Here is a 26,559-nt window from a genome sequence, read left to right on the forward strand (position 1 = left end):
GTGATGTTTCTCACCGACCACCAGTCCAAACCTTCCCAGCAGGAAGAACGAACCAGGTGTTGGGAGAAACAGAGAGGAAGGCAGATGGCAACAGAGATTAGCAATGATGGGGGGAAATAGAAGTCGCATCAGTAACTCACCAATCAGGAAGTCTCCATCTGAATTGTAAAAGCACCTAAAGAAAAAGGAGCACAGGCACACACATACTACAGGCTGTAATAGGAGGGTCTCTTGAGCAGGTAGAGAGTCAGTGATGCCAACAGAGGCAACCTTGGGAGCCCCATTCACAGGGTTGGTGGAGCCTCAGCACATAGAGGCACGCAGGAGGCAGGATGATCTAATGCACAAAGCGCGGGACTAGGAACTCCTGAGGACTAGTCCTGCCTCTGCTAACGTCCTTCCTCCGTGACCTTGGGCAAATCACTTCCCCACTCTGAGCCTCCATTTCCCCATCTGTAAAATGGAGATTATGATGCTGACTCACCTGACAGAATTGTTGTGAGAAACTGTTAACGTCTGTCAGGTGTGATACTAAGTATTATTGACCTCCAAGGGTGAGCTTGGTCTGTGGGATAAGGATCTATGAACCCTGCAGAAAAGCCCCTCTTATCTCTGCAGCCCCAACCCTTCACCATTCCCACCTCCCTGCTGATCAATGTGCATCCCATCTCTTTGTACGATGTTTACCCAAGGGAGTGCAATCTGTTAGGGTTTTCTATACCACCCATCACCATAGTATCTAAGTACTTTTGTGGAGTGCACGTGAATTTAGGGGATATCTAGGCATTGTTATTTGCAAAATAGTTGCTATGTGGTCTGTGCTCTCAGAGAGCATTTGCAATGAATTACAGATGCTATTGGGATGGTTGCAAACTAACACTAAGGCTGCGTCTACACTACAAACCTTACAGCCGCACCACTACAGCTGTGCCGTTGTAAGGTCTCACGTGTAGCCGCTCTTTGCTGGTGGGCGAGAGCTCTGCCGTCAGCATAGTTAAACCACCCCCAATGAGCAGCTGTAGCTATGTCAGCAGGAGACTGTCTCCCACCAACATTACGCTGTCCACACCAGCACTTTTGTTGGTGAAACTTATGTTGGTCAGGGGTGTGGTTTTTTCACTCCCTTGACTGACAAAAGTTTTGCCAACAAAAATGCTAGTGTAGACAAAGCCTCACACTTGCAAACTAACTTGCAAACTACCAGCCCTGGAAAACCTGGACCTCAAATCTAATAGTCACTGACCTATTAATCATAGAGGTGTTACAGGTGAAGATGTGGATGGCAATCCCATTCCGTGACTTGGGCTCCCCAGCTCCACACAATGTGTGCAAACCCTAGGAGACAAACACACTGAGTTAGAAAGAGCAGCCGGTAGCTGGATGGAGACAAGATCCCTCCATCCCCTTCGATGGGGCTGTGCACCTTGGCTGGACTCCCTCCTTCCTCAGAGATCCCACCTCTGTTGGCTGGGCTCCCTGTCTCTGCGTGACTGTTGTTTGCCGTTGTTTAAAACAACCCTGATCCTTGGAGACCTCTCAAAGCTGAATATGCAGCAGAGCAGCAGGCCAGTGGCTAACAGCGCACAAAGCTTCTCTAAAGCCCAGTAAAGGGGGGGCTTCGAAAACCATGGCAGAAGGCACAGACCCAGCTCAATAGTCACTGGTAGGGAGTGGGGAAAACCCTCTCCCTGAGGAGATGAGCTACCCCGGGTGTCTGTCCTCCTCACAGCATTTGCCAGGGAGCTCGTAAGGGGAATGGGGCTGGACTCAGCTGGAGTGAACTCCTCTGATTATCCCAAGGGAACAGCGAATCTCTCACTCGGTAGTTCAGGCGTCAGACCCAGCTTGGGAGGGTAGAGAAGTCTGGCTTTGAGTGGCCTGGTTGATTTCAGTTAGGGAGCTACGGCTGCAAAAAGCCCTTCCAACTTTTCAGTACCAAAACACTATATGCGAGGCTTGGCTGCTCTTTACCCAGACTCTGTTTATTGCCAGTGTACAGTCTCGTAGTAAGAGCAGGACTCCTGGGTTCTATTCCTAGCCCTGCCTTTGACTCACTGTGTGATCTTGGGCAAGTCAGTGGGCCTCTCTGTGCCTCAGTTTCCCCCTCTGTAAACTGCACATTATTGCTATCTGCTCTACTAAACCCTATAAAGAAGGAAAATGGCCTGGGAGGCTCCAGCTGCTTGACTTACGCTCACAAAGTCCAGCTTTTTTTCAGAGGCTCTGGGGATCTCAAAAGGCTTCCATCTCAGCTGGAATCAAGCAAACACAAAGTGAGGAAGGAAATGCCAGCCATTATAATATGAACAGTGCTAGCTAAAAAGAACAGAGGGGCCTCCATGCCCTCACCCTGCCCTCTGCTGGGTATTTTCGGGGTTTTCTTCTTCGCAGGAGATTTTAAAAATATTATTTTGCAAACCAGTTTTCTGACCTGGGAGCTGCCAAGCTTGAAATTCCTATTTAAAAACTGTCCTTCTCTGTGTTACTAACACCACCTGACATGCAAAGAATTTCAGATTAACTGACTCGTCATCACTGATGCTGTTTGTGTCATTTTGTGCTCTGCTCAGCTTGCGACCATTCACTTGTTGCATGACCCTGGGCTACTCATGTCTGTTCTCTGTGCCTCAGTTTCCCCACCTGTTAGACGGGGGGCTGCGGGCTCAGATAACTGCTGTTGGTAAAGTTGTGGAGTTGCTCACATAAAAGGTGCTTGAGAAGTATATATTATTTGGAATGGCAGTCAATTTCGCTCGCTGTTTCTGCGGCACGAGCCAAGGCTTCTAACACTGCGGAGACAGGTTTCAATTAAATAAAACCTCTACAACAACCATAAAGCTTTGGGCCCCAATTGTGATCTCAGTGACACTGAAGATATAGCTACACTTGAGCTGGGAAGTGTGATTCCCAGCCAGCATAACTGTACCTGAGCCAGCTCTGCTCGAGCTAGCACAGTAAAAATAGCAGTGTAGCTGGGGTATCATGGGTGGTGGCTCAGGGTAGCCACCCCACTACATGCCCGCTGAGACTCCTGGGCATGTACTCCAAGTTTACTCCAGTGTAAGTGTCTGGGTTTTAATGGAGTTATTCCTGATTAACACTGGTGGATCTGAGGGAAGAGTCAGGCTCTCTGCTGACAGTTCTTTTTAAATCATGTAAATCATTTTGTAACAGTTAAAAATAAACCATAATCTAATTTTTGAGCCTAAATGACTTGTCAGAGTCTCCTTGAAGATTAACCTTAGGAGGAAAAGAAAGTGGCGGTGTGCTGGGCCACGCCAGATGCACCTCTGAGTGAAACAGTGCAGGAGTTCATCACTTATTAATCAGCTGCACACCAGGCTTGGCACTGCTATTGGCAGATAATTGCTCTGTTCTCTGAAGCCATCTGCTTACAAAGAAGTCCTGCAGTTCAAGCCCTGGCATGGGCAGCCAGGTCGGGTCAGCCGGGCAGCTCTTGCTCCTGGCAGAGTCTCCTACTGAACACAGGGAAGTAAGTGTTGTATGTCTTTGTGCTACAGGATATTAATTTTTTTTAAAAGGTAATCAAATGGATCAAGAAAGTATAAATGAAAAAGATTTGAGTGAAATAATTATGAATTGCCTTTCTCTTGTACTAAATAAGTCTGATACTTTTTAAGTGGCAGGGGCAGTTTAAAGAGAGTGTGGATAGACTGATATACAGGGGAGAAAGGATGGTCTAGTGTTTAAAACACAGAGCTCAAAGTTAGAAGGTCCAGGTTCACAGGCTGCCTGTCTAACCTTAAGCAACCCACTACCTAGCTCTGTGCCTTTGTTCCCTCATCCATGAAATGAGGATGATAATTATCTGCTTTACAAAAGGGGTAGGGCTTATCTCATTAATACTTTGAGATCCAGTGACAGAAGGGGTTGGATAAGAGCAAAGGGTTATTTATTATTAATAATAGTCATAATAACAATAGATACGATACACAAGCAAGGCAGAGTGAGCTAACAGACCAAACTGGCAAGGGATCAACACACAATGCAACAGCTGACTGAGGGTGGGAACTATGAGTGATACAATAGCCCAGGCCACTGGATACAATGCTCTTCCTTGGGAGCATCTGGATGAACCGTCTGCATGTTTGTTGCCATGCAGCAACGTCCCAAGGGGCTCTCCACACAAAGAGATTTTGGCTGCTCAAAAAAGGGGGCCTCTGGGGGAGGAGATATTTAGATGTCAGAGAGGGAGAGATTTCTGAAGGAGCTACCAGTTTAGGTCAGGGTGTTAAACATATGGTCTGCAGACCAGATGTGGCCCTCGTGATGTATTCCTATGACCAGCATGAAACAATTAGGTTATGGACACTCTAAACTTTCATTTTTTAAAATATAGAAGTGGCTAGGTCTCATTGCTTCAGCAATAACCTCCTAAATGTGAACCTAGTGTAAATGCAAAGTGATGACATGTCTGCCTGAGTCTGCAGACAGCCTGGAGCAATGACTCAGAGGTGTGAACTTCCCTGTCCCCTATTCATCTCATTGGGAGTGACAATTCTAAAGGGCAATGATGATACTTCAGTGGCAACAGTGTGACAACTTCAAGTGTCCACGGCTGATCAGTTTAAGCTCTTGATGGCTGGGAACTGACAGTCACTGCAGGCAAGGGAATGCAGACGGAAGAACAGAGAAGAGACACAAAACAGAGGAGAGGGGGAGAAAGAGAGATGGGAAAGGGAAAGAAATAAAGGCAGAAATATAGGTGGCTTAAAGGAGAGCAGATTTTCTCACTGAGTGATACTGAATGTGACAAGTTACTGAGTAAATAATAATGTTTAGCTCCCACCTAAAGGCTGTATTCTCCCCTTGATATCGGTGCAAACCTCCACTGAAATTAGTGGGAGGTCCACCTTGGAACGAGGGGAGTAGAACATCCTGAAATTATAGCCCAGCCTATGGACCATAATGAAACACAGAATTCAGCTCCCTCCTCCAAAGGAGTTTGACACCCTGTGCTAGATGTTAGGCTACCGCCTGGCTTTGAGTTGTATTCAAACAACTGGGTGATTCTTTGTTATGTCTGGGTTTTATTGTGTTGGGTCCTGATCCAAAGCTCATGAAAGTCAAGGGAAAACCTTCCATTGACTTCAATGGACTTTGGATCAGGTCCTTAAATGACTCACTGTGGGCTCCTTATAAATGGATAAATATATAAATAAAAGAGATTCCACAGAAAACTGAAGTGAACTGTGCAAGCCCTGGGGCCAAACCTAAGATCAATTGTACTGGCAGGCTGTGAGCACCCAGACAAACAACACCCTGGCCTTGTGGTGTCTATGACCAATAGATTCTGGCAACTAACTCACTGACCATGGCTATATTCCCAGCTCAGATATCGGAGCCTGAGAAAGCAAAGGAATGGTGGCACCTATTGGTCTCTGACTCCCAGTACCCAAAGGCCCTTGGTACAGTTAGCTGGAGTGCTTCCAGAGGTACTTAGGTACTAAAGTGATGGGTAAGAACATAAGAACAGCCATACTGGGTCAGACCAAAGGTCCATCCAGCCCAGTATCCTGTCTACTGACTGTTGCCAATGCCAGGTGCCCTAGAGGGAGTGAACCTAACAGGTAATGATCTAGTGATGTCTCTCCTGCCATCTATCTCCACCCTCTGACAAACAGAAGCTGGGGACACCATTCCTTACCCATCCTGGCTAATAGCCATTAATGGACTTAACCTCCATGAATTTATCCAGTTCTCTTTTAAACCCTGTTATAGTCCTAGCCTTCACAACCTCCTCAGGCAAGGAGTTCCACAGGTTGACTGTATGCTGTGTGAAGAAGAACTTCCTTTTATTTGTTTAAAACCTGCTGCCCATTCATTTCATTTGGTGCCCCCTAGTTCTTATATTATGGGAACAAGTAAATAACTTTTCCTTATTCACTTTCTCCACACCACTCTGATTTTATATACTTCTAACACAGGGGTGTGCAAACTATGGTCCGCGGGTCGGATCCGGCCCCTCAGGGCTTTGGATCCGGCCCGCGGAATTGCCCTATGTGGTGCCGCAGGCCCCGCGCTGCTCTCAGAAGCGGCCGGCATCCTGTCCCTGGGGCCCCGGGATGGGCGGGGGCAGAGGGCTCCAGGCGTTGCCCTTGCCTCCAGGCACCGCCTCCCACAGCTCCTATTGGCTGGGAATGGGGAACCACGGCCAATGGGAGCTTTGGGGAAAGTACCTGGAGGCATGGCAAGGGCAGCGCACGGAGCCCTGTGCCACCCCCGTCCCCCAGGGGCCACGCAGGGTTGTGGTGCCGGCCACTTCCCAGACTGGCGCGGCATGGGGCCAGAGCAGGCATGCAGGGAGCCTGTCCTGGCCCCAATGTGCGCCGCTGCCACCCCAGAGCACCCCACTTTAGGTAAGCGGCACCGGGCGGGAGCCTGCACCCTGAACCCCTCCTGCACCCCACCCCCCAACTCTCTGCCCTAAGCCCCTTGCCTGCACCTTGCACCCCTCCTGCATCCCAACTCCCTGCTCTGAGCCCCCTGCTGCGTCCTGCACCCCCATGCATCTGAACCCCCTGCCCTGAGCCCCCTGCCGCACCCCACGCCCCTCCTGCACCCCAACTCCCTGTCCTGAGCCCCGTCACACCCTGCACCCCTCCTGCCCCCCAACGTCCTGCCCTGGGCTCCCTCCCCCAGTCCGCACCCCTCCTGAACCCCTGCCGAGCCCCCTCCTGCACTCCGCACCCCTCCTGCACCCCAACCCCCTTCCCTGAGCCCTCTCATGCACCCCACACCCCTCCTCTGCCCCAATCCCTTGCCCTGAGCCTGTTCCTGCACACCATACCCTCTCCCACACCCCACACTCCCTCCCGCACACCAACTCCCTGCCCCGGCCTTGCAAACAATTTCCCCACCGAGATATGGCCCTCGGCCCAAAAAGTTTGCCCACCCCTGCTCTATCATATCCCCCCTTAGTCTCCTCTTTTCCAAGCTGAAGAGTCCTAGCCTCTTTAATCTCTCCTTATATGGGACCCGTTCCTAACCCCTAATCATTTTAGTTGCCCTTTTCTGAACCTTTTCTAATGCCAGTATATCTTTTTTGAGATGAGGGGACCACATCTGTAGGCAGTATTCAGGATGTGGGCATACCATGGATTTATATAAGGGAAATAAGATATTCTCTGTCTTATTCTCTATCCCTTTTTATATGATTCCTAACATCCGGTTTGCTTTTTTGACTGCAGCTGCACACTGCTTGGACATCTTCAGAGAACTATCAATGATGACTCCAAGATCTTTCTCCCAATTAGTTGTACCTAAATTAGCCCCCATCATATTGTATGTATAGTTGGGGTTATTTTTTCCAATGTGCATTACTTTACGTTTATCCACATGAAATCTCATTTGCCATTTTGTTGCCCAGTCACTTAGTTTTGTGAGATTTTTTTTGAAGTTCTTCACGGTCTGCTTTGATCTTAACTATCTTGAGCAGTTTAGTATAATCTGCAAACTTTGCCACCTCACTGTTTACCCCTTTCTTCAGACCATTTATGAATAAGTAGAATAGGATTGGTCCTAGGACTGACCCTTGGGGAACACCACTAGTTACCCCTCTCCATTCTGAAAATTTACCATTTATTCCTACCCTTTGTTCCCGGTCTTTTAACCGGTTCTCAATCCATGAAAAGATTTTCCCTCTTATCCCATGACAACTTAATTTACGTAAGAGCCTTTGGTGAGGGACCTTGTCAAAGGCTTTCTGGAAATCTAAGTACACTATGTCCACTGGATCCCCCTTGTCCCACATGTCTGTTGACCCCCTCAAAGAACTCTAATAGATTAGTAAGACATGATCTCCCTTTACAGAAACCATGTTGACTTTTGCGCAACAATATATGTTCTTCTAGGTGTCTGACCATTTTATTCTTTACTATTGTTTGAACTAATTTGCCCGGTACTGTCGTTAGACTTACCGGTCTGTAATTGCCAGGGTCACCTTTAGAGCCCTTCTTAAATATTAGCGTTACATTAACTATCTTCCAGTCATTAAGTACAGAAGCTGATTTAAAGGACAAGTTACAAACCATAGTTAATAGTTCCGCAATTTCACATTTGAGTTATTTCAGAACTCTTGGGTAAATGCCATCTGGTTCCGGTGACTTGTTACTGTTAAGTTTCTCAATTAATTCCAAAACCTCCTCTAGCGACACTTCAATCTGTGACAATTCCTCAGATTTGTGATTTACAAAAGACGGCTCAGGTTTGGGAATTTCCCTAACATCCTCAGCCGTGAAGACTGAAGCAAAGAATTCATTTAGTTTCTATCGTCTTTAAGTGCTCCTTTTGCATCTTGATTGTCCAGGGGGCCCACTGGTTGTTTAGCAAGCTTCCTGCTTCTGACGTACTTAAAAAACATTTTGTTATTATCTTTTGAGTTTTTGGCTAGCTGTTCTTCAAACTCCTTTTTGGCTTTTCTTATTACATTTTTACATTGAATTTGGCAGTGTTTATGCTCCTTTCTATTTACCTCACTAGGATTTGACTTCCACTTTTTAAAAGATGCCTATTTATCTCTCACTGCTTCTTTTACATGGTTGTTAAGCCATGGTGGCTCTTGTTTAGTTCTTTTACTGTGTTTTTTAATTTGGGGTATACATTTAAGTTGAGCCTCTATTATGGTGTTTTTGAAAAGTGTCCATGCAGCTTGCAGGGATTTCACTCAAGTCACTGTACCTTTAAATTTCTGTTTAATTTCACTATGGGTGCTATAGAAAACACCATAGTGATAGCAAGACATTCTCCTTGTCAGAGAAACTGAATCTCCTCTCGTTCTCCTATGATGTCGTTGAAAAATGGTTCCTCCCTCTGAGCTCTAGGAAATTATCCTCCTAGATTTGATTATGGTGGCTTTAAGGGGATGGCAGTTTTGTCACTCTTCCTTCAGGGAACCAATGTAATGTAAATAAATAGCTCCAGATACTTCTGGGATGGGTACCATAGAGATACCTATAATAATAAATAATCATCAACTTAAGTTCTGTTTGTGAAAGGGGATCAGGGATGGATGAGGCTATAATAGAAACCATCAAAACATCAGCTAGGAAGGAGCGTCAGACAAAGACACACGAATATGATCCTGTCACAGTAACTGGAAAACATATTTCAGCACAACTGGGAGAATATTGAGATAAATAATGGGGCCACCGGATGGCTGGAAATTAGCTAATGATGATGCATCAAGGATAAAACCTGAGAGAAGCTAGAGCCAATAAATACAAGAACACAGAGAGGGAAGGATGGCATGAGGAATGAGGCAGATTAGCAAAACTAAATGCTGTGTGGCTGATGGGGAGAGGAAATCATGATTAAAGATGATGGCAAGGCCATAAAAGAGGAGGACAAATGCAATCCCTCTGCATGACTCTCTAGAACAAAACCTGATTTCCAAGGAGGGCTGAGGAGAAACACACGGAAAGGGAGTAACATCTCCAAAAACAAGCGGAGGGAATGCTTGTGGGGACTATCTGCTCCTCTGCCTGCTGGGTGGGAGTCAGATGACCTTTGGACTGGGAAAACTGAGAAGCAGTACTGGGTTTACAATGGCACCAGCAGCACCATGGGACCAGACCCACGTTCAAAAGGGGCCCCGGCCTGGCCCACTCCACTTGCACTGCGCCCTGAGCTGCTGGCTCCTCTCTACCCCCTGCCCCTTCCCCCACACACTGCTAGCTCTTCTCACTGGCCTGCTGGCTGAGGGTTCCTCTCCACCCCCATCACTGGCCAGCCGCTGACGGCCTGAAGAGCCCTCAATCTCTGCTGCTCCGGGCCAGTGACCATCCCCTTTGGGCTCCCCAGGGGTGGGGCTCGCCTCTCTCTACTGCTCTGCAGAAGTGGTGGGCTGGGGAAGTCGGTGGCTGCCCTCCCCCACCCGCTCCTGCAATCAGGCAGGCAGGGCTGGGTGGGGCCCCGGGAGATGGAGCCACTCCTGAGCTTCAGCTGTCCTGCTCCCTAGTACTGTGCTGGGAGGGGGGATCCCTGCTCTGCACTGGGGAGTGGGTCTCTGGGGGGGCCTGCGGGGAGTAGGGCTGCCAACCCTCCAGGATTGGCCTGTAGTCTCCAGGAATTAAAGATTATGTCATGTGATTAAATCTCCAGGATCACATCCAACCAAGATTGGCAACCCTAGTGGGGAGTGAGGGGCTGTGATGGGCAAGGGCGCCGGGCAGTGGTAGGTGTGTATGTTTTGGGTGCTAGGCAATGGGGGGGGTCTGCTGGGTGGGCGCTGGGTGATGGGGGAAGTCTGTGTGTGTTGGGGTGCTAGGAAGTGGGGGTTCTGTGTGGGGTGCTGGGCAGTTGTAGTGGAGGAGTCAGTGGGGGGGGCACTGGGCATAATAAGTCTGGGGGGTGCAGGCCATAGAGAATTGGGGGGACTGTGTGGCGCAGCATGGGCCTATCCTTGAGGGAAAGGGGCACGCTGGCAGCACAGGGCCTGGTGGGCCAGTGTGCATCTGGCAACTGCTGGTTTGTAAACCGTGCTCTTGGACGGGGCTGGGCAGAGCGGGGCTGCCCCTGCCATGCCATGCCCCACTGCCTCTGGCTGGCCCTTCACTCCAGGGACTGACCTCCCCGTGCCATGCTCCACTGGCCCCATGGGGGCCCACAAATATGTTTGGCACTGGACCCGCAAAAGGTTAATCCGGCCCTGCTGAGAAGGTGGCAAGACCAGGCACCAGCAGCAGAGGTGGCAAGCATGGGACTGTGGCTTGGGGAAAGCCTGGAGAGAGCACTGCCCAAATTCGGTGATTACAAGGGCTGTGCTAATTACCAGCCAAGAGACCAAGGGTAGCACCCAATTTGCTAACATGTATGTGAAGAAGCACGCTCTAGTGGTTGAAGCACAGGGCTGGGAGTCAGGATTCTTGGGCCCTAGTCACAGGGACTCACTGTGTGACTGACTGGTCAAGTCACTTAACTGCTTGGTGCCTTAGCTTCCCTATCTATAAAATGGGGATACGAATATTTACTCTTCTGCCTGGGGTGTTGGGAGGATTGAGTACTGTTTGTAGAGCGCATGGAGATCTTTGGATGGAAGAGACTAAGGAAGAGCAGCTATCTGTTGTTATTAGTATTGTCAGAATCAAAATGTGTCTTTGGGATTTTAATAAGACACATTTGTCTTTATTTCAGTGCTGGATTCATGCTAATAAACATTTTAAAAGTGCAGTTCCCATTGTGCCTTAGGCATGGTGGGGCTGCAATGAACACAGTCATAGAGTTTCCATATACTGATGTTCCCTCTCTTCAGATCTGGTTACCTGGTTGGGGTCAGCTTCCGCTTCATCCCAGTTGTGTGTCAGGTGGCCCTGATCCATGGGTTTAAAGGGCTTGTGACAGACAGAGGGTAGAATTCTATACAGCCAGCTACAGAGAGAGAAAACATCAGTGAGACCAAGCCCAGATGCTCCAAATAGCTGTTTCTGTGCTCTTGACAAGCACCTATGAAATTTTCAATGAGATCAAGTGGACCTCTAGTGTGTTAATTCTCCAATCAATCCTCACAGTTATATAGATCCCAAAGTACTTTATGGGCCATAATTACACACAGACATATGAATATGGATAACCTCTCCCATGGAAATGCAGCCACATCTGGGGTTGAACTCAGCAGCTGTTTAACAGCACACAGCAACAGTACACAATAGTGGAGAGCAGGCATTAAAGAACATAGTATCTAACTAAAGGTGTCTCTTCACTGCCCAGTGAACGGGGACGACTAGCACCAGGGTTAGCCTAGCCTGGATGTGAGAAGCCACCCTGCAAAGCCCTATCCCTGTTACTGTGTCCTCACTGTTTCTCCTCTTGCTTGTGTGTGTCTGGGGGCATAGCCCACGGTTCTGTGTACTGAGATGCTCTGGAATTGTTTCCTAGTCCATTCTGTCAATTGCAGGAAATCTTGTCTATACCTCCTGGGGAACTGTGGGAGGTACTGGAGGACTATTAACACTTGAGTAATTTAGCCTAGGTCCTGGGTTGTAGCCAGAGTGAAAGCAAAGCATGGGTTCTAATCCTCCCCCACCCACTCCAGTTGGGTCAGCTAGCCTGGTCTTACAGTACCTACAAACCCAGGTCAGAGAGTTTCTGTGTGGATGGGAGGGAGGTTGGCCTACAACTCAGGTAAGAGCCCGTGTTGACTGTGCAGTGAAGACACATCCTGAAACTACAGGGGAGTTATAGGCAGGCGGAAGATAATTCCTAGAGTCTGCATTTGGCCATGTTACTGGAAGTAAGATCGTACTCCTGAAAATAGAGCCACGGGATGGTTAGTGAGCACAGGTAGTCAGGGCCTAGGTTTCTTGAAAGATGACCACCACCTAGTACCACACTGGGTTACCTATCACTAAAGCTGTGATTTAGTCACGGAGGTCATGGATTCCGTGACTTCCGTGACCTCCGTGACTTCAGGCAGCCTTGGCTGGGAGCTGCAGGGTCCCCTGCCGCCACAGGTTGCAGGCAGACCACTTGCAGCTCCCGGCTACCGCGGGCAGTAGAAGGGACCCCCACCATGAACTGTTCCTGCAGGTGGCAGGGGGGACTCCCACTGCTCCTGGCCGCCACTGGCAGCAGGGTGATCTCCACAGCTCCCACTGTCACGGGAGGCAGGGGGGAACCCCAATAGTCCCCGCCACCGCAGGCGACAGGGGGGACCCGCACAGCTCTCTGCCTCCGCAGGCGGCAGTGAGGACCGGCAGGGCTCCCAGCTGCTGTGGGCGGCGGGGGGAACCCCTGCTGCTCCATGCCGCCCCGGGGGCCCTGAAGCTCTCTGCCTCCATGGGCAGCAGAAGGGATCCCCGGAGCTCCCGGTCTCTGTGGCGGCAGGGGGAACCCCTGGAGTTTGGAGCCCCCAGAGGAGGGGGACCCTGGAGTTCCCAACCCACCCACAGCTGTCCAGGCTCCTCATTTTATCATGGATGTTTTTAGTAAAAGCCAGGGACAGGTCACGGCTTCCGTGAATTTTTCGTTATTGCCCAGGACTTTTACTAAAAATATCCGTGACAAAATCTTAGCCGTACCTATCACTTACTCTTTCATCAACAGCAGTTCCCGAATCCATGTGGGTTTTCTCCAGAGATCTCTATCCAAGCACTAGCCAGACATGTCCCTGCCTAGTTTATGAAACCTAATGAGATCCCAGCCCAAAGCTGCAGGCTTTGCTGCACAGGATGTAACTGATTTACTTTCCCCAGAGCCTTTGTCTTGTAGCAGAATCAACTTGTGCTCCAGAAACTGTTTGGGTCACCGGCCTCGGGCAATGCATCATTTGCCACCATGTGGAGCAGAAACAGCAACACCTCATATGGAAGGCAGCACATCTGTGACCCACACACTTCCGGGTGTGGTGTTCTGTCCCATTTAGTGGCATTGAGACCACTTGGAGAGAGAGTTAAATGAGCCTGCTCTGCAGCTGTAGCTAACAGCCAGGTGGCTTTTCGCTCCTGCGGTAGAGGCTCATGCACTGAGCTCCAGAGGTCCCAGGTTCAATGATGACCGGGGTCTGTTGATGTTAGACATCCAAAGCAGGGCAGGTGCAACATGCTCTGCGATCCAGCCTGTTCAGCTCAGCCCAGCATTCCCTGAAGAAGATATTTAACTAGTGCTGCCACTTCCCCTTTAGAAACACAGTCTTGGCTGGGTAGCGATGAAAGGGTTAACACACACACCTGCTCCCCTGAGGTAACCGGGCTTTAGAGGGTAAATGCAGCATGGGAATTTCAGTGCAAACCCATTTAACCAAACTCCAGGAAACCAAAGGGTGATATTCTGTCTCCTGAGATTGTTTTGCCTTCTAATGTCTCTCTTCAAGCACAGCCCCTCTCAAGCTGGCAATCCTGAAAAACCACTTGGCCTGCTCTGTACTGCACTACGGGGTCAGGAGCTCAGAGCACGCCCATTCAGCTAGAGAGAGGCTCAAGAGCCACATCTGAGTTTGCATTTTGAACACTTCAGAGGGAGTCAGGCCTGGGCTTTGAGTTCCAGCCTAGCCCCGCTTTCTGCCACTGGCCTCCCTTCTTATGAAGCCCTGATATAACCCAAGGCCCTGACCCTTTGGATAAATGGATCTGCACTCTACTTCCTTTCTGTCCGCTATGCCAGTTCCTGAGCCTCCCTTCCTCTCTACACCTGGTGCCTGAGCTAGCATGCACACAGAAAATGGGCTAAGCCAGGAGATGGGCTTTGAACCAGGCCGGTGGCCAGAGATATTCAGGAAGGCAACAAACAGGGATGCCACAGCCTCTCTCCCTTGTTAAGGTTGCTCACTGCAGTTTGGGTGGGGGAAGGAGCTCTTCCTTGGGAGATGGAAAATTTCCATCAAGGACATTTACTTGCAGAAACAATGAGTCATCCCTTTTTCCACGTACCCTGAGAGATGGCACCAGCCTTGAGAGCAGAGCACTGCTAGGCAGCTCAGATGATGCATCTGCCTTTCATTTGATGGAACAATGGAGGCGACAGAAAGCCTCTGTTGGAGCAGTGACATGATAAACCAATCTCTTGAAATCAGACAATGGCCTGAACTTCAGGACTTTTTCTTCAAAGCAGCAACTCACTGTTTCCAGCATCTGATGAGAATTCTTTGTGGTAAATTGCATGCTGGTGCCAGGTGCCAGTTTGACAGCCCACAGACCGACGCCTCTGCTTATCCACAGATCAAATACAGCCTGGTGGCGGCAGCGGGAGCTTCCCCCACACCAGCCACTGCCAGTAAGCCTCAACCCTGACCCACAGGGATGTTCTCTAGGATGAGAGGAAAATTCAAGTCCCATAGCCCATCTTCTGACACTGCCAACAAGGAGCCATTCTGAGGGTGTGTTTTTGTGATAGCCACTAGCAACTGGACTGAGACCCTCACCTCATATCCCAGAGCTCTCAGATCCTCCTCTCAGAGAAACTATCCCTCCCTCTTCACCCACAGATCCCATTCCATGAGACCTTCCTCTTCCTCACCAGCTCATCCTCATCAGTCTCCCCTGAGACCTTTTGTCCCTTTCTCCAGATCCTACTGAAACCTTCCCTCTTCCCTTCACTATTTGATCTGCACCCCACCCCACTCCCAGCATGGCCTTCCCATCCCCCATAAACGATCCACCTCCTACTTCACTCCACTGAGATTTTTCCTCTTCCTTCCAAACAGTTCCCCCCTCCCAGCATGCAGTGGAGTTGTTTACAAGCTCAGGAAACACTGAATATGTACAGTCAGATCTCACCACCAGCCTTGCTGCCTGCATGCAGCAATACATCATGGCTGTCCCAGGGCAGTATCATGGTACCTTCTCTTATTGGTGGACCTGGGGCAGGTGAAGGCAGAGCCCGAGAGCTGTTCTGCATACAGACCGTATGGGCAGACCTGAGGGTTATTCTAAACCAAAAGAGAAAATGATGGAAACAGGTTAAAGACGACTGTACAAGTATTAGCATTAGTCTCATCAGCACAAAGAAAATTCCCAATTCCTCTAGGTGGTCTGGAGCCTGGTCCACTCACTCAGAATGGTACGGACTTTGTCAATGGCCTCACCCTCTGCTCACTGATAACAGGATTAACCAGTGAGGATATTTGCATGGTGCCTCCATCTCTCATGAGGTTAGAGATACAGTGGGTATCAGCCAGCCTCTGAGATCAATTTCCCTATACACTGGAGCTCTAAGGAATCAACAGAAGTGGCTAGAGTATACACCAAGTTCTAGAGCAACCACTAAGGAGCAACACTTATGGAGGCTGTCGAAGGAAAGGGGAATTATCAATAAAGCAACCAAAACATCAATCAGGTTATCAAGCACATTGTTTTATCATCAAGATGTTTGGAGGGGCTGATCAGGATCCCACAACTGGGATTTCCTGTCCCATGCTTTATGTTTACCTGGCTCTTGGTAAGAAAGCTGCACTGTCTGCAGAGTGCTGGTAAAGGCCCCTGGCCCATAGCCCTAAGGAAGCTGCAGCAAATGTATGTAAGTGTACAATCACTGCACAGTGAATGAATATTTTCCTCCATCACTGCCCTGATTCTCCTAACTATACTACCCCTCAACTAGGGAATGGGTCCATACAGTGGACATTAAAAATGGGACGGTGCCTCCAGATGCTAATGGAGTTAGCTCCCCCTGGTGGCTCCAGATGCTAATGGGGTTAGCTCCCCCTGGTGGCTCCAGATGCTAATGGGGTTAGCTCCCCCTGGTGGCTTTTGTGGAATTTTTTGAATTTGTGCAGGGTTTCAGAACAATCAGCTCAGTGATTCAGCAGGGTGCAAACTCCCCCACTTCGCTCTGCCTTTCCCTTGGTTCTGGCTGCTGTAGAGTGAAACAATTCCTATGAGTATATAGGTGAAATATTTGTTCTTCAAGGAAAGGGGCTAAAGGTTTTCATCTAATTAGACTGACATCTCTTTGTTGTGAACTTAGTGTGAAACAAAGGCACCCAGATAAATGCCCTAGTGGAACAGACAAATAGTCCATCTCATTTGGTATCTCCAGCTACCTGCTGTACCAGATCAGACCTATAGTCCACCTGCAGTTAGCCTGGTATCCTGCCACCCTGCTGTACCAAAACAGACCTGTGGTCCACGCAGTCTCCCATTCTCCCCTAACAGCATCCAGTGTCAGGTGTGTGAGAGTAAAATGTAAAACCTTCATAATGCACCTAGTTCTTCAATCCTTAAACCTCACCTTGTGAGTATGGCAGGCTCTGAAGCGGGGGGATCAACAGCCCCCGTAGTATTTATCTTAGCTTGCATCACTACAGATGCCTGCCTTATAAATACTGCAGAGGGGACCTTTGGGACCTGGTATTTTTTACTCATTCTCAAATCTTGTATTAACTGTTTTGACACTGTGTATTGTCTGGGGCAACCAAACTTTGCCCAGCTGAGGGTGCTGCATAGGCAACCAGGAGTCTGAGGGCTGCATCTAATTTGCATAAACTAGTGCAGGTTGCAGTTGCCCTCATTTTGAATAGAGCAGTCCTTGGAGATTACAGGTCCCAGCATGTAATGAGCATGCGAGGCATCAGGATGGAGCACTGCATAGTGAGACCTACAGTTATGTAGGCTGCATTGTGGAGGTGAGTGGGCCTCTTGACTGCATTTAACCCATCCGTGACTTGTGTTTAATTGTCTACAGTATACACTCCTGGCAAAAAACAATAGTATTAGAAGTCCTCAAAAGTCAGGAAATGCCAGAGCTGTGGTTCGCTATACAAACTTAACTCTTCCCTCATATGCATACAGTTTATGCTCCAGGGCCTAATTCTCCACATCTTTGCACCTTGTGCATTTACACCTTTACAGAGTGCAGAGCAGGGTGTAAAATGCTGCCATCCTGCTGCAGGTGGGTTTTATGCCCACTCTGCCCAAGTATAAGCACTTATACAACATGCAAGATGGTGGAGAATCAGGCTTAGTGGATTTACTTTGGTGTAAATGAAACCAGATCTGGATCCATAGACTTTAATTCTCTGATGACTTGCTTTTATTTCTCTAAGTTGGATAGTAAGAGTGAGGCCTGCAGACCTTCATTTAAACAACAAGGATAACATAATTTTTTAAAAATCTAATATATTTGGAAATAAATTATTCTATTTTATTCACTTTTAACATCTTTGTAATGAGCCTGTCATCTCATGACACGCTAATTATTCCCTGCCCCCATCCCTAGAAAGGAGACACAGCCCTATCATGGACTCATTGCTCAGTCTAATCAAAATCAGTTTTGAGTGAAACACTTCTCCTCTGTAGGGCTATTTCTCTCCCAGATTTCAAGCTTCTATCCCAATCCACATCAGAGCTAGAGCTGAGAGAAAAAGTCACATGAATTTTTTTTTTAAAATGAGGAAAATGTTCATTCCCCCCGCCCTTCATTCTCAAACGTAGTTGAACTATTTTCATTCCAACTTCCTCCCCAAAAAAATCACTCTGGGACAGAGACCAGGCCTGGAAATTTCAGCCCCAAAGGTGAAAACTTTGGAAAGTTATGAATGACTGAAAATAGGAAGTTTGACTGGAAACCCTGAACTATGACTTTTACGAATGCACAGTTCGAATGCTGCAAAAAGGAGGCTCCTGGACGTTTCTGTAGTGGCAGGCTTGAGATTCATAGTTGCATCTTGAGACTCAAAATAGCAGAGGAACAGGTGCTCACACTACTCCTTGCTATTAAAAAAAATTAATAAATCAGTACCTGTCCTTCTGGTAAAGCTCCAGGGCAGCGTGGATCTTCAGAGACACATTCATTACCAAATCCTGGCATGTACTATGAAATAACAACACAAACATACACTCACTCCTAAATGTTTAAAAATAAACAGATGTGCTTTTTCCAAATTCTTTGGGTACAGTTTGACTTTGCCAAGTGATCTATTTCGGTTTGGTTATTTCAGAGGACTGACTTTGCAATATGTGAACGAGGGTTTAGCTATCTTCATCAACCCACAATGATCTTGGCAGACATAGCCAGGGTTCCTTTTCAGTCTAATCTGTCTGCACATGTGAATGCACCCCGATACGGCACTTTTTAGATATGCAAAATAACAGCACGCCCGGGTGCAGGAATAATAATACCTTTGGGTAGCCCCTTCCACACAAGGAAATCAAAGCACTTCACTGACATTATGGAGGAGAGCTAGCTCCACCAGAGTTAATGTTGAGACAAGGTTACTCTGTCAAAGGTGATTTTTCTAAGTGCTTGTATGCCCATGCTGTCTTATAAACTGGTGACTTACTGGGCTCCAGGACATGGTTAGTAAAGCAAATCTGAAGTCATTTGGGTAGTGGGGGGTCTGACATACAGTGCCCCCCGTTAAAGGACCTGGCAGTAATTTTGTGTGTGCACATGCGCACACACACCTGGAGCTCAAACTATGTCACTGATATGCACCAAACTGATATCGTCTGACTGGGTTTGAGCTCAGTTAATGTCCAGCACCCACTGCCATGTTAGACGAGCAATATTTTAAAAGTTTTATCTTGTTTTCTAAGCTGATGTGCACACAGGGGATCCACACTAGAGAAAGTGATCTGCACATCCTCGTAGGCCTGTTCTGCCTGCATGGGCTCCAGAGCAGGGGGCAGAGTTTTCAGTCCTGGGTTCTCCTCAGGCATACAGCTCCTGCCTGTTGCAAGCGCAGGGGGGAAGAGAGCTGGGCTCCTCACAGCCCTTACTCCTACCCAGTGGGCTAACCCCAGTTTCAAACCATGATAAACTGCACTCTTGCAAGTCACCATTCACACCAGTGCAGAAAGTGTACTTTAGGGTTTGACTAGGGTAGCAGGTGAATGATTGACAGGCACATGGGATGGGTTTAAACAGCAAGCTGCAAGTTTGTTAATTATACCTTGGGGAGAGGGAGCTACTTTGCCCACCCCAGCTCTCAGGTACCAGGCATTTCATTGGCTCAGGTGTGGATTACAGAGCTTTGGTCACAAACCAAGCAATTCAGTTCAGCTGTGCAATCTCTTTCCCCCACTCCACATAAGGGGGGGGGGTGTAGAGGGAAGCTCAGTCTGCAAAGACTTCAGTTTCCTTTCCCCTCCCCCGTGAGCACAAGGTCCATCTGCACAATCCTGGATCCCATTTACCTCTGGGAACCGGCCTTTTTAGTTTTTACTGGCACTGGACACCAGCTACTAGGAATATCAGCAATTAGCTGTAGCCCCCACCTTGCTACACATTTGTTTGGACTTCTCTCACTCCCTGTCGTCAAGTCACACTACCTCTCCCGCTACAGGTGGTAAGGGAATATTTGAACCAGTACATATACATCAGTGCATCTTACAACAGTGGCTGAACACCCCCTGTAGACAAGGCCTCAGGTTTCTTGATATTGGGTCAGGCAGCTGACATTTGGGGTTGGAAGGATTAAAAATGTCTCAAACAATCCTCTCACCTGCATCCTGTGACACTTAAAGCATCTGGCTTGCAAAGAGTGTGTGTGTATGTGTTCTCCAGAGATTTATTTGTGACATTTCTAGGGGTCCCAAGTGGAAAACCACTCAAGACAGTAAACACTATGTCCTAACACCGTGTAGTCAGCAAATGATAATGCAAACTACAGAAAAATTCATAGGGGGTGGATGTGGAAATACTCAACACTTAAGAGTAGGGGTTAGATGGTCTTATCAGTGCATTCAACTAGCTGTCACAATAATCTCAATCTGCGCTGAAACTGGCAGAGACAGCAATTCTCGTGATATGATCACAGAACTCACGATATCCAATGATTTTTAAAAGCTGCTCATGATCTTGGGATGATCAAGATAAACCTCAGGAAATGTTGCCATTAATCAAAAATTGCCACTCTCCACTATTGTCAGGAAGGGAACCTGAGGGAAACAAATGAATATGACAGGACAGGGGGCATCTCTGTGGAATGGTAGAGGGAGCACCCTGCCACAGCTACTGCAGCTCAGGGGGCAGGTATATGGCATAGGGAAGGGGCCATGAAGCTCCCAATGGCATTATGTGCAGGGAGGCACAGATCACCTTAATCCAACCCTGCTGGCTCTAAAGATGCAAACAGTTGGGAACCAGTGGTTTATAGGAAGAAAGTTCCCTGTTCCTCCTGCAGATGAATAAATCACTGGGACTCTGGTCTCCATGTGTTTCCGCAAGCAGTGCTGCAAGATGCATATTGATATGCAAAACAGCAGGTCACCAGAGGCAGTCCTGGCAAATGTATTGTAATGGAGCTTCCCCCCCCCCCACCCCGCCCCCGAAACAGAACTGCAGCAAGATCTGATGGGACTGCAGCAATTCCAGAATTAAACCAGCCCTACTCACTGCATTCACCTTTATCAAAGATGCAAACATGGTGGGTTTCAGAGTAGCAGCCGTGTTAGTCTGTATCCACAAAAAGAAAAGGAGTACTTGTGGCACTTTAGAGACTAACAAATTTATTAGAGCATAAGCTTTCGTGGGCTACAGCTTACTTCATGGTAGGGTAAGGATATGTGTGATGGGGAGGGAGGAATGCACCTTATTCTTCCAGGGCCAGGGTGGGCCAGGCCTGATGCAACGTCAGCTCCACAGTGAGGAGAGGTTTCAGAGTAGCAGCCGTATTAGTCTATATTCGCAAAAAGAAAAGGAGGACTTGTGGCACCTTACAGACTAACCAATTTATTTGAGCATAAGCTTTCGTGAGCTACATCCGATGAAGTGAACTGTAGCTCACGAAAGCTTATGCTCAAATAAATTGGTTAGTCTGTAAGGTGCCACAAGTACTCCTTTTCTTTTAGTGAGGGGAGGGTTAATGCAAAAAGCCTGCTGTATATGGAAGAGATACCATGTGATTATGTGTAGAATATTATATGAGCCTGTAAAATGTTCTGAACTAAAACTGATGGGGGGGGGTGGGATAGTTTGTGGTTCTCAGAGACATGATTAGCTCGTGGGTCTGCTAATCTAGCTAGAAAAATCCTCAGACGCATAATGTCCACAGTGCAGCAACATATGGCGAAAAGAGATGAGCTCATTGTTCAGCTCTCTGCTGTGTGAAATTTTTATTACAATAGACTCCATCAGCTCCCTCAAATCTAAAAAGCTTTAAACCCTCTCAGGTAACCCAATCTATCAGCTGGACAGAATCCCAGCTGCACCCAAATTAGGATACCCTAAAAAAATCTATTCATTCCTGTTTTCTGTGAAATGAAATATCAAAAGCAGCTCATGACTGAATCTGCTCTGAGTCCACAATCTGCTGCACTGCATCTAACACAGCCGAGAGCATGGGACTGACTTGAGAGCGCTGGGATGCAGGCAGATTTCGGACAGGCTGAGCTACTGTCTGTTCCCCTCATGCTTTACGCAGTCAGTGGGTAGCTGCAGAGGCATTAGTCATCCCCTATCAATACACAGAGCCCAGAGATTCCAGGGTGGGGGTTGCAGGTTTTATAGGATTCAGTCGAGTCAGGGAGGAGTTGATGTTTAGAGACCTGTCATACAAGCACTGTCAGAGCCCTGCTCAAGCTTCCCCATCTCAGCTGCAGTGTACTGGCAGAAGTGAGGGAAGCTGCTGCTGTGGCATTGTTTGTCAAATGAGTTTTCCAGATGCTACAGAAAAAAAGAATAAATCACAGGTAACTGTACTGAGGGCCTCCAAAAGACAATGGCTTCTTCTTGGCGTGGCTGTAGCTGTGGGCAGGGAGACATTGTCCTGCTATTTATTTAGTACTGACTTGCTTTCAAGGACTTGTATTTTATTTAGTTGTACTTTGCCTTTTGCTATAGCAAATTCCAAACGACTTGTTCCCTTAGAGATCAATTTATAACTCTGCAGCATTTCCCTCTGGCTACACCAAGATGAATGTATAACCCCAGAGTCTTTTACACTACGACAGTTATTTGAATGTTACTTTAAAGCACATTTCTCAAACTGGCAAAAATAATAAAACCATGTTGAAGAGGGTTGGGGGCAGATGGCTCTGGCAATACGAGCTCTATCACTGGTTTGAATCCAATCCATACCGATAGCGACGACAATAACTGTCACCGTGGGACTGTAGTTTGGTCCATGTTTAATTAGTTTGGTGGATCTAAGTCCAAGTCCGAGTGGACAGGCGGCCCTGTTACAAAGCACTGTCACAGGCACCAACTGGGCTGCATGTTGATAGTCTCACCAGAACAGCCAAGGACTGAACGGGCCGTTGAAACCCAACTCCCCTCTCACCACCAAAGGCATATCCACATCACAAATAAAGATATAACTGTACTGTGGGTAGGCACCCCCACGCTATCTTTAATCTAGCTAGCACAGGTAACAACAGTAGTAAAGATGTGGGGACATAGGCTAGCCACCCCAGTACAAACCCACCAGGAGCCCTGGGTACTTACTTGGGTTGCTAGCTTGTTCCAGTGTCCGTACCACCCTGTCTTTACTATTGTGACATGTGTCTGCTAGATTAACGCTCCTGGGAGTAAGCATACCTGTACTACAGTCGCACATTCATTGCTGTGGACACACACCCTAAGAATCACAGTCAGGGCACCATTGGGAAACTTGCCCTGCCACTGTCCGTGCTGTATCAGCTCTGTGAATAAACAGAGGGCTTCACTCTCCAGGGCTGTTACTCCAGCATCTTTCACCAACTCTGAATTCACAAAAGTTTAGACAAATAACACAGCAATGAACTGTAGTGGATTCCCTGGCTTGAATTTTTCTGATCCAGCCTGAACAATCTGATCCAGGAGAGTGGAGCCCCCAGCTTCAGTGGGACTCCATATAGGGGTAAAGATCTGCCTCCATAGATCCAGTTACAGGACTGGGACCCATGTAGGTAATTTCTTCAGAAAAGATGGTAAGGTTTAAAAAAAAAAAAAAACAACAACAACAACTCTGAAATCTGTTTGAAATCTCCCCTTCACCAAGTTCTTATATGTGAGATGAAACAAGATAATTATTACAAGCTACCTCCCTTGGGATGCACTCCTGGTCTGTTTTCATTATTCTTACCACTATTTCTAACCATCCCAGTGGGTTGTGTGGGTGGGTTGGTGAGGGGAGAGCTCAGGGGAACTGGGGAGAAGGTTTTTCTGTGAAAAGAAAAGTTTGCAAAGTTTCTAGTGTATGTGTGTTTCTCTCATAATCCTGCAGCAGTCTATGTAAATGTGATCTTAAGAATACGTTTGATTACTTAAAAAATGTAAAAACAAAGACAAAGTGTAAAATGGGGGAGATAAAAGCCCAGTGCAATATAAAAAATTAAACAACATCCATGGATTTGAATGACTGGGATGCAAAGTGGAGTTCTCTATAAACCATAACCTTTTGCTGGAGAGATTAGACAGCAGGCCTGGAAAAATGCTTTTGAAGTCTGAATACATAGACTGGAATATAATTAATGCCCCTCTTCAAGCGTTGTGAATAATACATTTTTCAACTACTGCTGGATGATACTAAAAAATAATGTATTAATTCAGACACAAAAACATTACATTGTGCATCAGTTAAGACTGGTCTACACAACACCAAATATAAAACCACAAAAGCAAGGAAATGAACAGGTAAGGCATATAACAGGACATAACCGCTCCTCCTTCACCCAGAGCTAAACATTTCATTAGAGCACAGCTTTCTTATGCCACAGTCAATGCACTATAACTTTAACTCAGCCACTGTTTGATGCGGGACTTCCAGCTGTCCCCTTACTCCAGATTTCCCCTGCACATGGGGCAGAGTTAAGGTTGTGGTGGTTCATTCTGTAATGAAAAATGGTCATGCTATTAGTGAAGTACATATCTCTTGGTGGAAGAGTAGATGGTATGTGCTGTTAGATGATTTAACTTTTGTGTATATGTAGATCACCCTTAACAGACACATACTGTGATATTTTGAAGTATGGATTTCCAAGTTTTTGAAAGATTAATTTTCCTCCTGAAAGGACGAGGATCTTTGACACAGGAACATCTCCTTCCCTGAAGAACAGGATCTTCATGAAAGGGGGTAGCTGGTTCAGGAACTTCATTCTTAAACTGTCTAGGCACTTACTTGGAAATCCTGTTCTTCAGGATAAAAGCCACTGTTGTCTCAGAGATCTGTATCTCCAAACAGCCTGGTTATCTTTCCCAAAGCTTGCAGTCACTAATGTTTTACAGTCCCCCTGTGAGATAAGTCAGTATCATTCTCCCCATTTTACCTAGAGGGACACTGAGAAGTGACAGGTTTCAGAGTAACAGCCGCGGTTAGTCTCTAAGGTGCCACAAGTACTCCTTTTCTTTTTACTGAGAAGTGAAGTGACTTGCCTAAGATAACTAGAAAGTCAGTAATAAAGCCAGGTTTAGAATCTAGGAGTCCTAACAGTCCCCTGCTCTAACTACTTTTCTATGATATAAAGCTTGGTGTTAGTTTAAGAGGGTTGCAACAGCAGGGCAGATGTTGCAAGATAAATGCCATTGGCTGGTTGGGAAACACCCCAAGGCAGCTAGATCAGCAAGAGGAGGTGTGCTGGGGGAGGGGGATGACAAAAGTTCGCATGGAAAGACTCCTGAACTGGGACAATCTGCTTACGTGAGATTTACAACATCCCAAATTAAACACAACAAAATCATTCATCCAAGAAAGGGAGACTCTATAACCTGCCTTGAAATGAATTTTTAAAAATGAGAAACTTTAAATTTAAATGAGACTTGGTATCTCTGTCAAGAGAACCACCCCTAACTCACACGTGGACTTCAGGTTTAGACAATAAACAACTATCCTGCTACATCACCCTAATTATCCAAACCTCCCCAGTTACTGCGCTCCACCCCACACATTAAGCACCTCATTGCAGACATGTTCTAGCAGTTCCCTTTCCCCACTCTTTTGGGCTTTAAAGAGCTATGGAACTGCTAACAAGAAAGTGGAGGAGCAGGGGGGGAGAAAGAGATGGCATATTTCTCTTTCTCTCACACACACAGGCTCTTGGGTGTCACAGTATCACTTACCTTCAACTGTGCCATTTTCCTCACTTTGCTTTCTCACTTTGGCAAATACAAAAACAAATGAGATGTTTGGCCAAAATGGTCTGTTGTGGTCTCCTAAAAACAAACTCTTCTTGCTGATTTTCTTGTTGGAGCAGCTGCAGGGACAAAGTCAGGCTGATTGCAAACTGTCTGCCCTGCAAGTGAGAAAGTCCAAAAGAGTTTCCCAGCTGTTTACTCAACTCAGTCTGGGTTTAATCAAACACAGGCCTTTCTTCTTTGAACCAATCCAGGGATTGATCTGAGGAAGATAAAACGAGAAGAGGGGAAAGGACTCTGTTCCACTAGTTTTCCTTTTTCTTATTAGCTGTTAGAGAGAGTAGTTATTCAAGTACAAGAGAGAAAAGGGTACACTTTAAGATCAATAAGGCATTTCAGGAACAAGAAAAAGCCCTTTCTGAAATTGATTTATAAGACTATTTTATTCATAATACCTCTAGCAATTTCAATCCACAGATCTCACAATGTGTGGGATTTAAAAGGCATCACTTCCCCAGATCTGGTGTGAAAGGTGGTAGTTGTTTATCAGTGTACAGTAATGCTACACAGCAGGCTAGGGAGAGAAGTGAAGGATTCTGTACCCTACTCATTAGTGCTGGTCAGAACTTTCCGAATTTTGACAATTTAAAAAAAAATAATTGGTAAACTTTTCAACAGAATGGTCATGAAAAATGTTCCCTGCTTTTCAGCCAGTCATAGAAGCTGGCTGAAATTATGTGAATGTTTGGTTTTGATTTTTCTTTATAGGGGGAGCATTTAAAAAATTTCAGCATTTTCTCCTTTTATTTTTTGGATCAGCTCTAGCCTGAGTACTGGGGGATGAATTTTGGGAGGACAGAATGTATTTGCACTAGCTGGAATTTGGGCAAAGACCCTGGAGTTACCTGCACTCTCATGGACAGTGCAATGGAATCCTTTATTCCCACTAGTGGTCAGGCCCTTGAGTGAAATCCTGGACACACTGAAGTCAACGGGAGTTTTGCCACTCACTTAAACAGGAGTAAGATTTCACCCCTTAGCTTTAAATCTTATCTGAAAGTTGGCATTTTCTCAGACACACCATGCGAGGGAGATAATCTAGAACCACCATTC

General features: G+C 47.0%; 2 protein-coding genes across 7 annotated transcripts in view; both read right to left on the minus strand.

The window, feature by feature from the left end:
* The window catches only part of HGD (homogentisate 1,2-dioxygenase), a 37,777-nt gene extending 12,256 nt beyond the window's left edge, over positions 1-25,521 (minus strand). Inside the window, exons 1-7 of one of the 5 annotated variants that reach the window (XM_073309583.1) lie at positions 25,432-25,521; positions 18,193-18,264; positions 15,294-15,382; positions 11,283-11,388; positions 2,193-2,252; positions 1,244-1,335; positions 141-175 (exon numbers count right to left, since the gene is read on the minus strand). In XM_073309583.1, the coding sequence (XP_073165684.1) occupies positions 141-175; positions 1,244-1,335; positions 2,193-2,252; positions 11,283-11,388; positions 15,294-15,382; positions 18,193-18,264; positions 25,432-25,446 (469 nt within the window). In that variant the 5' untranslated portion in view covers positions 25,447-25,521. The other 4 variants (XM_073309590.1, XM_073309604.1, XM_073309593.1 and 1 more) reach the window with 4 other exon arrangements.
* The window catches only part of RABL3 (RAB, member of RAS oncogene family like 3), a 45,714-nt gene continuing 43,051 nt past the window's right edge, over positions 23,897-26,559 (minus strand). The window contains exons 10-11 of one of the 2 annotated variants that reach the window (XR_012154692.1): positions 25,432-25,604; positions 23,897-24,204 (exon numbers count right to left, since the gene is read on the minus strand). Coding sequence is in view for 1 of the 2 variants with exons in the window: in XM_073309648.1 (XP_073165749.1) it covers positions 25,646-25,708 (63 nt within the window). In the remaining variant the exon portion in view is untranslated. The other variant, XM_073309648.1, reaches the window with a different exon arrangement.

This window comes from Lepidochelys kempii, chromosome 1 (genome assembly GCF_965140265.1).
Source record: "Lepidochelys kempii isolate rLepKem1 chromosome 1, rLepKem1.hap2, whole genome shotgun sequence".
NCBI classification, from domain to species: Eukaryota; Metazoa; Chordata; order Testudines; family Cheloniidae; genus Lepidochelys; species Lepidochelys kempii.